This window comes from Delphinapterus leucas, chromosome 6 (genome assembly GCF_059928025.1).
Source record: "Delphinapterus leucas isolate spDelLeu-1000000601 "Yukka" chromosome 6, BTC_Dleu_Yukka2, whole genome shotgun sequence".
Classification (NCBI taxonomy): domain Eukaryota; kingdom Metazoa; phylum Chordata; class Mammalia; order Artiodactyla; family Monodontidae; genus Delphinapterus; species Delphinapterus leucas.
Window position 1 is genome coordinate 58,949,138 of NC_143134.1, and position 11,506 is coordinate 58,960,643.

Sequence of the window (11,506 nt, forward strand, 5' to 3'; positions counted from 1 at the left end):
TAATTAGTGGGGTTCTTTTTCCCAAACTGTGCATTTTACCCATTACTGGGCTGTGAAATTAATTTAGTAGATATTAGCAGCACTTTCTTAAATAATAGATTTTAAAAGAAAACATCAGAGTTCAGGACACACAGGGTAAATATTCTTTCTGAAATTATATGCATGTGTATGTGTGTCTACTTACTAGGTTGACATGTAAAATGAATTTCTTATCTTGGGTACAATTTTTGAGAGCTGTGGAAAACACAGGGGTTAATACTATGTATTCTTGGGTACTGTGATTTCTAGCTTAATATATAAGTGGAAGAACTAATTTTAAAAATGTAAAAGTGAATGTTTAATTACTTAAATGCTTTTTATAAAACAATTCAATTATTATGTCTCCCAAATTTCCCCAAAAGCAGGAGTATGATTTGACTGAAGTTTTATGGTATGGGATAGTGCCAACCTCATCTCACATTACTGGAATACCTATGATAATCTAACAGTGTCAGTACTATAAAATCTCAGGAACCATTGTTCTAGGCTACCTATGACCATCTCAATTCTTACATCTTCCGTAGTCCCATTTTGAAAGAATATAATAGTTAAAGGATTGGGGGAAGAGGGTCATTGGGCTGTTTCCAACAGACTGATTTCTTAATCAAGTCAGTCACAAAACTAAACATCTTAGTTCCTTATCCAGCTCAGGGCATAACTATGGTAAATACAGAGTAAGGGGTAGCGGAGAAAGGGTGTAGAAGATATGGGCAAATAGCATCTTAGATTAGGACTTGCCAAAGTAACAAAGCCCTTTATCATGGATTCACATCTTTAAACTACCCAAAGGTGAAGACTGAGATGACAAAACGCTTTAATTCCTTGGTGTCTTTTATTTATCCCTTTGCTCCTTACCCAGTGAAGAACAGAGAATGGAAAGTCAAAAGGAGGCAGTCACATAATACCTCCCCAACTTGTTTAAGCAAAGACATATTCAATTTGAACAAGACTGCTGTGTTTTTACATCCTTGACTCAATCAGTAAAATCCTGCAAAAGAATCCAATAGAATTATGAGAATGAACTTCAGGAATTTTTATTAATCTAAACTTATGATATTGTTTATAAAGTTACCTTGTTGTTTAGCAGTTCTTAATTGGTTCTGTCTTGAAGACAGAGTGACTCAAAGATCTACTGTTGAGTGAATTCCCAACATTTAGTCACCCAACCCTGTTAAAGGTTCTGGTAAATTCGGAGAAGAGATGGTGGTAAGGATGCAAAACTATAAAGGAAAATCAAATCTTTCTGAACATGAGTAGTCAAGCCATCTTTGGTATATACGAACTCTACAAATAACAGGAAAGTAATGTTAAAGCAATTGATTTAGTAAATGCTTTTCCCAGGCAAGATGAAAATGAGATTTCTCTCTCCAGAAGTATGGAATTAACATAGTTGGTTAATAAATATTAAGCATCATCTACTGTGAATGAAAATTCCCAGCCTGAGACTCCCTAAAAATTATTGGTCTGTTTTAACAACTTAAGTTTTACTTAAGAACAAGGGCAAGTGTGGGTTTGACAATTAAAAACAGGCTCCTTCATCCATGGGTTTTATTTCAATAAGAGTGTTTCCACTTTCCCGTTCCACATTTCAACTCAGGGATTGCACTCCTGCTGCACCAAGTACCACTACAGTCACGACACAGACCTTGGGCTTGGGGGCGGTAGGGGTGCGACTGCGCGTTTTGGTGGGATCCAAGTGAGGTCAACCAAACCCAGGGCGCCTTGGCCGACCCTGCCCGCCCACTGTCCGGAGAAGGGCGGGAGCCCGAGGTCGGCGAGCCGGGCGAGGCCGCCTCCCTCAGCCCAGAGCTGCGGGCCAGGCTGGGTGTGGGAGCCGGCACCGGGCGCCGCCGGGCGGAGGTGGGTGGGTCCCAAACCCGCGCAGCTACGCAGCCGAAGACAGAAGGAGACGGGCGCACTTCCCCACCGGCCCCGGCCCGGCTGTGGAGGGGAAAGACCGGCGGCCACCTCGATACCTGACACAGGGCCAGCTCCTCCTTTACGCTGCTCAGCTCTTCCTCCAGCAGCTGCGTCCGGGTCACCATCGCCTCCTCTACCGAGATGCCCTCTAGTCGCATGGACCCCATGGGCGCGCTGTGGAGGGGAGACTGAGCCGCAGCTGTCCTCCCTGGCCCTCGCTGGCCCTCTGACCCTTCTTCGCCCCGCCGGGGTAAATCGCTTTTGTCCATGACGCCCTCCCGCGCTGCGCCCGCAAGACCCGAAGTGTCGCTTAGCACTTCGTGTGCCACAGCTCCCAGCCCAACACGTGGGGACCCGGGCCCCAACTGTCGCGCGGCGGGCGGAGGGAGCTGTGAGGGCGGCAAGCGCGCCGCCATGGCCGCGGCTACTAACGGGTCAAGTTCCCTCTAGGAAACTCCTCCTCCCCTTCCCCGTCCTAGCGAGCCCGAAGCTCCGAGCTGCGCATGCGCCCGACTTTTCCCGCCTTGGCGCGCGGCGTTTCGCGCTCGCGGGTCCTGGCTGGCTTCCCACGGGCCGCGCGCCCGGGGCGAGCGTTAGCGGCGCACGCGCCGTGGCCCGAGGAGTCAGGCGGCTCCGCCCCGCGCACCACCCCCGCGTGCCCTGGTCAGTCCTTAACCTGCAACGTCACGGCTTCCCGCACGCCTAAAACCCTACCCGCCGCTTTGCGCCTAGCTTACATCCCACTTCTTAAAGACTTCCTTGACAAGCCCCTACCCCCAAATGATCCCTAACTGTGAATTCCTCTGCCTTCAAGGCCCCTGCCAACTCGTTTGTCACGTTTCATTGACCGCCCTGTAGTTATAGGGCTAATCCCTCCAGCGCTGTTGTAAACTCCTTGAGGATCAGGGAATAAGTTCTACACTTAAGTGTTTTCTTCAAACCCTTTAGCAAAACTGCTTGACGTACAGCTGACAACCAACTGACTGATGTCGAAAGAAAGCCTTGGGCTGAGCTGGGACTAGCGGGCAGGTTTCCCATTTGAATTATGATCTTTTGTGCACCCTTTGTCTTTTGCAAGAGTCAGGACTTCCTTTGAGTTTTATGTCAGCTTCTTTACGCAGTTGGCTGCGTATCAGAGTGAGTGTGACCCGCATTCCCACAGTTTGGATCCTTGGACTAATTTGAAGCCAGTAATTTGGAGCGTGGTTAAAGAAACAAGACCAACTCTCTTTATTGTTCATCCTCTCTTTTTCTTCTTTTTTCCTTCCTTCCTTCCGGCTTTCTTTCTTTATAAACTTTGAATAACCTCTTTTTCTGTCATTAAAACACGTCCTACTCGTGATGAGTTTAGTAAGGAGATGCGCATTGAGCTAGCACTCGAGTTCTACCGAAAGCTAGATCGCTGTCCTCTGCGGAAAAGTTTCCAGAGTACTTGGAGAGCTGAGATGGGGTAAGGAGGACTGTGGAAATAGGGAGGTGACCGTTTTAACTGATGACCTCTTCACTTAATCAAAATTACCGCTTTGTGCCAGAATCTACTCAGCACATCAAAAGACACCCTCCCTAGGGGATATGGGGATATATGTATACATATAGATGATTCACTTTGTTATACAGCGGAAACTAACACAACATTGAAAAGCAGTTATACTCCAATAAAGATGTTTAAAAAAACAAAAGACACTCTCCCAGTCAGAATTCTGCTGAGGCAGGATGCTTGTGCTTTCTTCCCACTGAAGGTGAATATTTAATAAAATTTATAAAAGGATTACACTAGAAAAAGTACATATAAGCCTGTCTTAAAAGTAGCTACCATATTGAACATTTACTATATGCTGAGTCCAGTGATAACTACTTTTCATATATGTACTCATTCAATTCTCACAACATGAGGGTAAAATAGATGTTATTATCCCCATTTTACTAGTGAGAAAACTGAGATTTAAAAAATTACTCTACCTTGTCTGAAGTCCCACATCTGGTATTAAACCTAGAATACAGATCCACTTAACTCTAAAACCCATCCTTTGATCCCTACCCTTACTCCATACCTGTCTCTTGAAATACAGCGTTAGGTCTGATAGCACATGAGACTTTGTTGGGTTTAAGACTATGGGAATTCTAATCACATGACTCACATATTTGCCATGAAATCAATGCGAATGTACATTTTCAATGGCTATTTGGTACTCACTCAGAAGGGCATCATTTCATCTAAAATGAAAAATAAATAGAAAAATTCTTTTGAAAAGTAGTGGAGTCTCTTCTATTATGTACAATGGATAAATAAACATATTTGACTGAAAAGAAGGATAATATCTGAATCTATGACTAGGTAGACAATTTTAAAAATTTTTTTTGGCACTAAAATACACATAACACAAAATTTATTATAGCCACTTAAGTGGCTGCAAATAAAGAACAATCCAAAGTTGTTAAGTACATTCAAAATGTTAGGCAACAATCACCACTATCTAGTTCCAGAACATTTTCAGCACCCCAAACCAAAAACCCTTACTTATTAAACAGTTACTTTCCATTTCTGCTATCTCCCAAGCCTGCCCCAGGTAACTACCAATCTGCTTTGTATCTATAGTTTTGCCCATTCTGCATATTTCATCTAAATGAAGCCATTCAGCATGTGGCCTTTTATGTCTGGCTCCTTTCACTTAGCATGTTTTCAAGCTTCATTCAATTTTTAGCATGTATCAGTACTTCATTCTTTTTCATAGCTGAATAATATTCCGTTTTATGGATATACCACAATTTGTTTATCCATTCATCCATTCATGGCATTTTGGTTGTTTCCACATCTTGCCTATTATGAATAGAGCTACTATGAACATTCACATACAGGTTACTATTTGAACACCTATTTTCAAATATTTTGTGTATATACCTAGGAGTGAAATTGTTGGGTCATTTGGTAATTCTATGTTTAACTTACTGAAGAACCACCTGTTTTCCACAGTAGCTGTCCCATTTACATTCCCACCAGCAATGTATGAGAATTCCAATTTCTCTGCATCCTCACAAACACTTGTCATTTTCCTTTTTTATATTGGTTATACTATTGAGTGGGAAATAGTGTCTCATTGTGGTTTTGATTTGCATTTCCCTAAGGACTAATGACATTTATCATCTTTTCATGTGCTTGTTAGATATTTGTTTATTTCTTTGGAGAAATGTCAATTCAAGTCCTCTGTCCACTTATTAAATGGGTTGTTTGTCTTTTTGTTATTGAGTTGTTAACAGTTCTTTACTGACAGACAATTTTCAAGAACTGAAACTAGCACATTTTCAGAAACATACATAGGAAGTTCTTTCTTGCATTAGTTACTTGCGAAAATGACAGAAATGTGTGAAATACTGTATATTAACACCTGTAACTCAGAAAGATAAGTTAAAGATCTGAAATAATACCTAAATAAAAATGTCCAAAACAATCAAGTGTTTCTCCTGTGCAATTTTCTGTTCAAACATTTAAAAGTGATGATTTCTGTTCTTCAGAAATGCATAATAAAGTCTGCTGAGGATGAAGTATATTAAACTACAGAAACACACGATTCTATCTATATCACCATTGTATAGTTGAAATATTGGGAAAAATGAGGGAAATGTGCAAATTAATATGGCATTTAAATTGCATCTCTCACTTTAATTTTAAAAATTTAAATCTAACTTCTATTTAAAAAGAGAAAAATGTGTTAGCACTTTCTCAGCCTTTATGTTTCTTGTTTTTCAGAAAGAATGCCAAATTTTAAGACATGTTTATTTCTCCTTTACCAATTTGGTATACTCTTTATTTGGGCAATGGATTTAATTGTTAAAGCTAAAGCCACTATTAGGTATTGGTAAGACATTAAATATCATAGATTTCTTTCATATCATTTTGACATTTATCTCAATTTTAAGGTTCTTTCCATATTCTAGGGATCTAAATCAAGAATAGCCTATTGCCACTCCTTCAACATTAAAAGATAATCCCAGGGCTTCCCTGGTGGCGCAGTGGTTGAGAGTCCACCTGCCGATGCAGGGGACACGGGTTCGTGCCCTGGTCTGGGAAGATCCCACATGCCGCGGAGCAGCTGGGCCCTTGAGCCATGGCCACTGAGCCTGCGCATCCAGAGCCTGTGCTCCACAACGGGAGAGGCCACAGCAGTGAGAGGCCCGTGTACAGCAAAAAAAAAAAAAAGATAATCCCACAAGCTAGAATGTGCCATTGTGGCACTTGAATCAGCAGTAGACATATCATGTCAGTCTACTGTGGACAAACTGCAATCCAGGAGTTAAGAGTAAACCAAGAAAATTGTTTTGTACTTGTAATTACTGTTGGCCTTTGTATCCATGGGTTCCACACTGCAGATTCAACCAAACATGGATCAAAACTATTCAGAAAAAAATTTTGAGAAAATTCCAAAGAGAAAAACTTGAATTTGCCACATGCCAGCAACTATTTACATAGCATCTACATTGTATTAGGCATTACAAGTAATCTAGAAATGATTTAAAGTATACGGGACTATGTGCATAGGTTATATGCAATTCAACTTTATTTAATACAAAGAATTTGAGCACCAGCGGATTTTGGTATCCAGGGGGGTCCTGGAACAAATCCCTCAAGGATACTGAAGGAAGACTGTAATACAATTTTGTTCGAGTGATGCCTGGCAACTATTGATCAGTCCTGAGAGTGTTCTAGGTCAAGATCATAGGTATCTAAGGATGGCATCATCAGTTCCAGTTGTCCCATGTGATTTTCCTGCAGTTCAAAAAGGATGACCTTACAGAGCTACAACAACAGAACTTCATCTTCCATTTTCATCTTCAATGATTACATAACAGTCCAAAACTGTTTAAATAACTGTCTTTTCTTTCCTTACTAATAGGCTTTTCTAAACTTATCTCCATTAAGTCCTAACTTTCAGTGTGGGTGTTGTTCTAGAGAAAAAAATAAGCCATGTGCTGTTGTTCTGAGTAACTGTTATCAGTTTACTTAGCTAGGTGAAGTTTGGAATACAATCCCAAATTCCCTGAGGAGTTCCACTGATTCAATACACAAGGTTTCACAGTTTAGGCTCTTTGTTTTAACACATGGCTAGAATGAGACAACACTATTTTTTTCAGCTTTCTCATCTGTGTTTCAGTTTCCTCTTCCCTAAGAGAGGCGATGATAGAACCATGGTCCTTGGTATTTTATGTGGATTTTCTTTACCCTCAAGGCAATATTGAAAAAGTACTCCAACTCTTCCACCTATTTTTCTTCTCTGCCTTCACTCCAAACATGAAGGTCTTCTTCTTCCATTGCCAGTGATCTGGTTTAACATCTCTGTCTTGATGATGCTTATCTATTCCCTATAACAGTGTTCATACACTATCATAGCATATAGGCTTATGTGCATACACTCACACACACACAGTGGCATTTTGCCTTTTGTGATACTGTGATTTATAATAAGAAGTACATATTTAGTTTTTGTCCCCATCCCCGTTTCTGGCACAGAGCACGTAAAACCCTTGTAATTTCCTAAATGTGTCTTTTTACGTTAATGAGTTGACTTTTGGAAAGAACCTAAGGATGGAGGCTGGCTGCCATGGGGAGCCAACAAATCATGTGAATAGACGGTTGGAATTTCCAGGCTCTGATTCTCTTCCTGCTTGGCAAGCTGATCAGAGTCCCAGTAGGAAGTTGATGGTAACTCACATAGAGTAATTTGAGGACCAGTTAAAATACAGACTAATTACAAAGGTAAGGGTAGGATCTAGAGATAGCACAAGGGATAGTGTAGTACCTCAATACTAATCAAAGGGTGGGAGATTTTATCACCCTAAACTTGAAAGGGTGAGGGGAATGAGCAGCTATTGGAACAAGGAGACAGAAAGGGCTGTGTACAGCGAGCTACCTGGTGAAAGACACAGACTCAAGAGACAGGAAGCCAGGGGAACAAATCCTCAAACTTCACTCTCTTCCCTCAGGCCCATCTCCTCCCATGCTCCCTACTGGCTGAACTCAACCAGTTTTTACATGGCAGCCCAGCAGGACACAGAGCAGGGCGAAAAAAACATCAAGAGACGAGGTGGAGAGGCAAACAGAAGGTGTCCAGCCCAAGAAGCCAATGTAGTCTAATAAGCAACACCTGGGACAGAGTGTAAATAGCATCTTGTTATACCCAATAAATGAGTTAAAGTAACAACCCTTGTGTTGTTCACATGGCAGCTGGTTGGATGTTACTCTAACTTACAAGTCCATAAAGGAGGAAAAGGGAAATCACATGTTATAAAGAAGAGGGAACAGAATCTAGGCAAGAGTTAGATAAAGAGTACAGGGCTGGGACATCCCTGGTGGAGCAGTGGTTAAGAATCCGCCTACCAATGCAGGGGACCCGGGTTCGGTCCCTGGTCTGGGAAGATCCCACATGCCATGGAACAATTAAGCCTGGGCACCACAGCTACTGAGCCTGCACTCTAGAGCCCATGAGCCACAACTACTGAGCCCGCGTGCTGCAACTACTGAAGCCTGTGCACCTAGAGCCCATGCTCTGCAACAAGAGAAGCCATCACAATAAGCCCACGCATCACAAGGAAGACGCAACGCAGCCAAAAACGAAATAAATCTTAAGGAAAAAAAAAGAAAAAGTACAGGGCTTCTGAACAGACAAGCACCAAAGTGAATGCATGTACTTTCTTTTACTGACTTCACATTCTGCATTAAAACATGGTTTCCAGAAGTTTTAGGCCACTTTATCTAATGGGGGGGGGATCCCCCAAGATATTATTTTTCAGTTTTCATTTTGCATCTATTTTACATTTTGCATCCATAATTTTATTATTCTTACATTTAGAACATTTAGAAGGCAGAAGATAACTCTCTTTTTTCTGTACCTCTCATGATACCTATCACAACGCCCTTACAAAGGAAGCACTTGAGAAATGTCTCTCAACTAGCTCCCTATAAGCCAAAGAAAGTCTGTCTTCAGCAATTACCAGACATTCCTTATGGTTGTTAATTATATCTCACATTAGTGGAGCATTGCTTTGCTATGAACAGGAAATATTTTTATGGGTATCTTACCAAGATTAAAATAAGATATAAATAGATCACATGCATGCTAACTACTACTGGGGAAAAATGAGACTGTTAAATTATTAAAATGGTTCCTGTGCTGCCAACATTTTTTCCCCCAAATCATGTTTCCTGATATAGCAAAATTCCATGGGATAATAAAGGGAAGAAAGAGAGAAAATGAAATTAAATTTGGGGGACCCTTGCCAGACACTGTTCATTCATTCCTTCATTTTTTCAACAAATACTTACTGAACACTGCTAGGGATATAGCCCTGAATAGTCATTATCCTGGCTTTTATGGACTTTATATTCTAGTAGGAGAAAATACATCATAGACAAGTAACTATACTTGTTAATTAGTGAAAAGTTATGTAAACAGAAATAAAGCAAGGAAAGGGAAGAGTGAGTGAAGGCAGTGGTTGAGCCCCATTTTAGGCAGAGTGGTCAGGGAAAGCATTTCCAATAAGGAACGTTTAAGCAAATGATAGTTCTTTCGATTGAGTAGGAAGCACACCAAGCACATATCTGGGAGGTTATCAGACAACAGGGAAAGTGAAAGTAGGAATAAAAAGCAAAAGCTTATGAGTAAAATCCAAATACTGCTGTGCTTCATAGGTTGACACATCCATATAAACTATTTCCCAGGAAATGTCTGTTATCCCAAAGAAGCCCATTCCCAAGTAGATTAAAGTATCTACATGGCTAAGGAACAAGTTTTGTGATCCATAAGTAAACTCCAAGTTTGAAGTGGTTTTTATAAAGCATTTGATAAGAGCCACAAAGGGACCCTGATCTCCCCAGGAACATTTCTTAAAGAAATCATTTGAAAAGGAATCATACTAAAAGATATTAATGGAGTAACAAATGAGCTGATCTGGAGTTTAAAGAAAAGGGAACAATAGTTAATAATAGCTTTTCCCATGCTGGCTTTAGGTTAGAATCAACTAAAGGATCTTTTCAAATAATAATACCTGCGTCCCATCCCCAGAGATTCTGATTTAATGGCTGTGGTGTGGGGCCCAGGTGTTGTTTTTTTTTTAAAGCTCCCCAAGTGAGTCTAATATGCAGCTGACTGAGAATCAATCTGGTTTGAAAAAAAGAACATAAGTTAAGCTGTTAAAAAATTTTTTTTAAATCATGCCAGGCATTGCTTCTGGAATGCAAAATATATCTCACAATGATCTAATTAGTGAGTCAAATTATGTATGGAGTACTACCTATTATGCACTACAGGCTTAGCATGGGAGATACAGAAGGGAAAAGGTAAACCAATCCCTACATTTGTGGAACTCAAAATGGGGAAAGGCAATGACAAAAACGTAAACAACTTTAAAAGCAACAACAACAAGATAGAGAGTGCAATAAGTGTTAGAAAGGAAAGAAAGTGTGATGAGACAGAGAGTATCTGGGTAAGGACTAATTTTTTAGGTTGACTAGGAAAGCCCACTCTGAGAGGTATAATTTAAGCAGAAACCTGAAAGATGAGAAGAAAACAACGATTTAGAAAGTTTGGAGTGTGAATGGCAAATGCAAAGCCCTGAGGAACAAAGTTGCTTGGTGTGTTCTAAAATCAGAGACGACACAACTATGACAGGAGTTAGAGTGAAAGGATATGTGGTGTAAGATGAAGAAAGGAATTTGAATTTTGTTCTAAGACCTCAAGGATTTTAAAGCAGAGGACAGATGTGAATTCATTATATTAATAAAAGACCACTCTGGGACTTCCCTGGCGATCCAGTGGTTAAAATTTTGCCTTCCAGTGCAGGGGGGTTGGTTTGGTCACTGGTCAGGGAGCTAAGATCCCACATCCTCGGGGTCAAGAAACCAAAACATAAAGCAGAAGCAATATTGTAACAAATTCAATAAAGACTATAAAAATGGTCCACATCAAAAAAAAAATTTTTTTTGAGTCCTCCACTGAGAACTGCTGGTTAGACTTGATGGCTTAGAAATGACTTTTCTCCAGATTAAATCCACATCGCTGACAGGGTCTTGGTGCTCCGGCTGGATGTCAGGCCTGAGCCTCTGAGGTGGGAGAGCTGAGTTCAGGACACTGGTCCACCAGAGACCTCCTGGCCCCACGTAATATCAATGGGCGAGAGCTCTCCCAGAGATCTCCATCTCAACACTAAGACCCAGCTCCACTCACCAACCAGCAAGCTCCAGTGCTGGACACCGCATGCCAAACAACTAGCAAGACAGGAACACAACCCCACCCATTAGCAGAGAGGCTGCCTAAAATCATACTAAGTTCACAGACACCCCAAAACACACCACCAGATGTCATCCTGCCCACCAGAAAGACAAGATCCAGCCTCAGCCACCAGAACATAGGCACCATTCCCCTCTACCAGGAAGCCTACACAACCCACTGAACCAACCTTATCCACTGGGAGCAGAGACCAAAAACAACGGGAACTACGAACATGCAGTCTGCAAAAAGGAGACCCCAAACACAGTAAGTTAAGCAAAAGAGAAGAC

At 41.2% G+C, this 11,506-nt stretch overlaps 1 protein-coding gene across 2 annotated transcripts in view; it reads right to left on the reverse strand.

Annotated features, from left to right (window-relative positions):
- Positions 1 to 2,799, reverse strand: part of CNTLN (centlein) — a 334,860-nt gene extending 332,061 nt beyond the window's left edge. The window contains exon 1 of one of the 2 annotated variants that reach the window (XM_022573778.2): positions 2,016 to 2,799. In XM_022573778.2, coding sequence (XP_022429486.2) covers positions 2,016 to 2,375 — 360 coding nt within the window. In that variant the 5' untranslated portion in view covers positions 2,376 to 2,799. The remainder of the gene's footprint in view (positions 1 to 2,015) is intronic. The other variant, XM_022573774.2, reaches the window with a different exon arrangement.
- Positions 2,800 to 11,506: the final 8,707 nt, after the last annotated feature.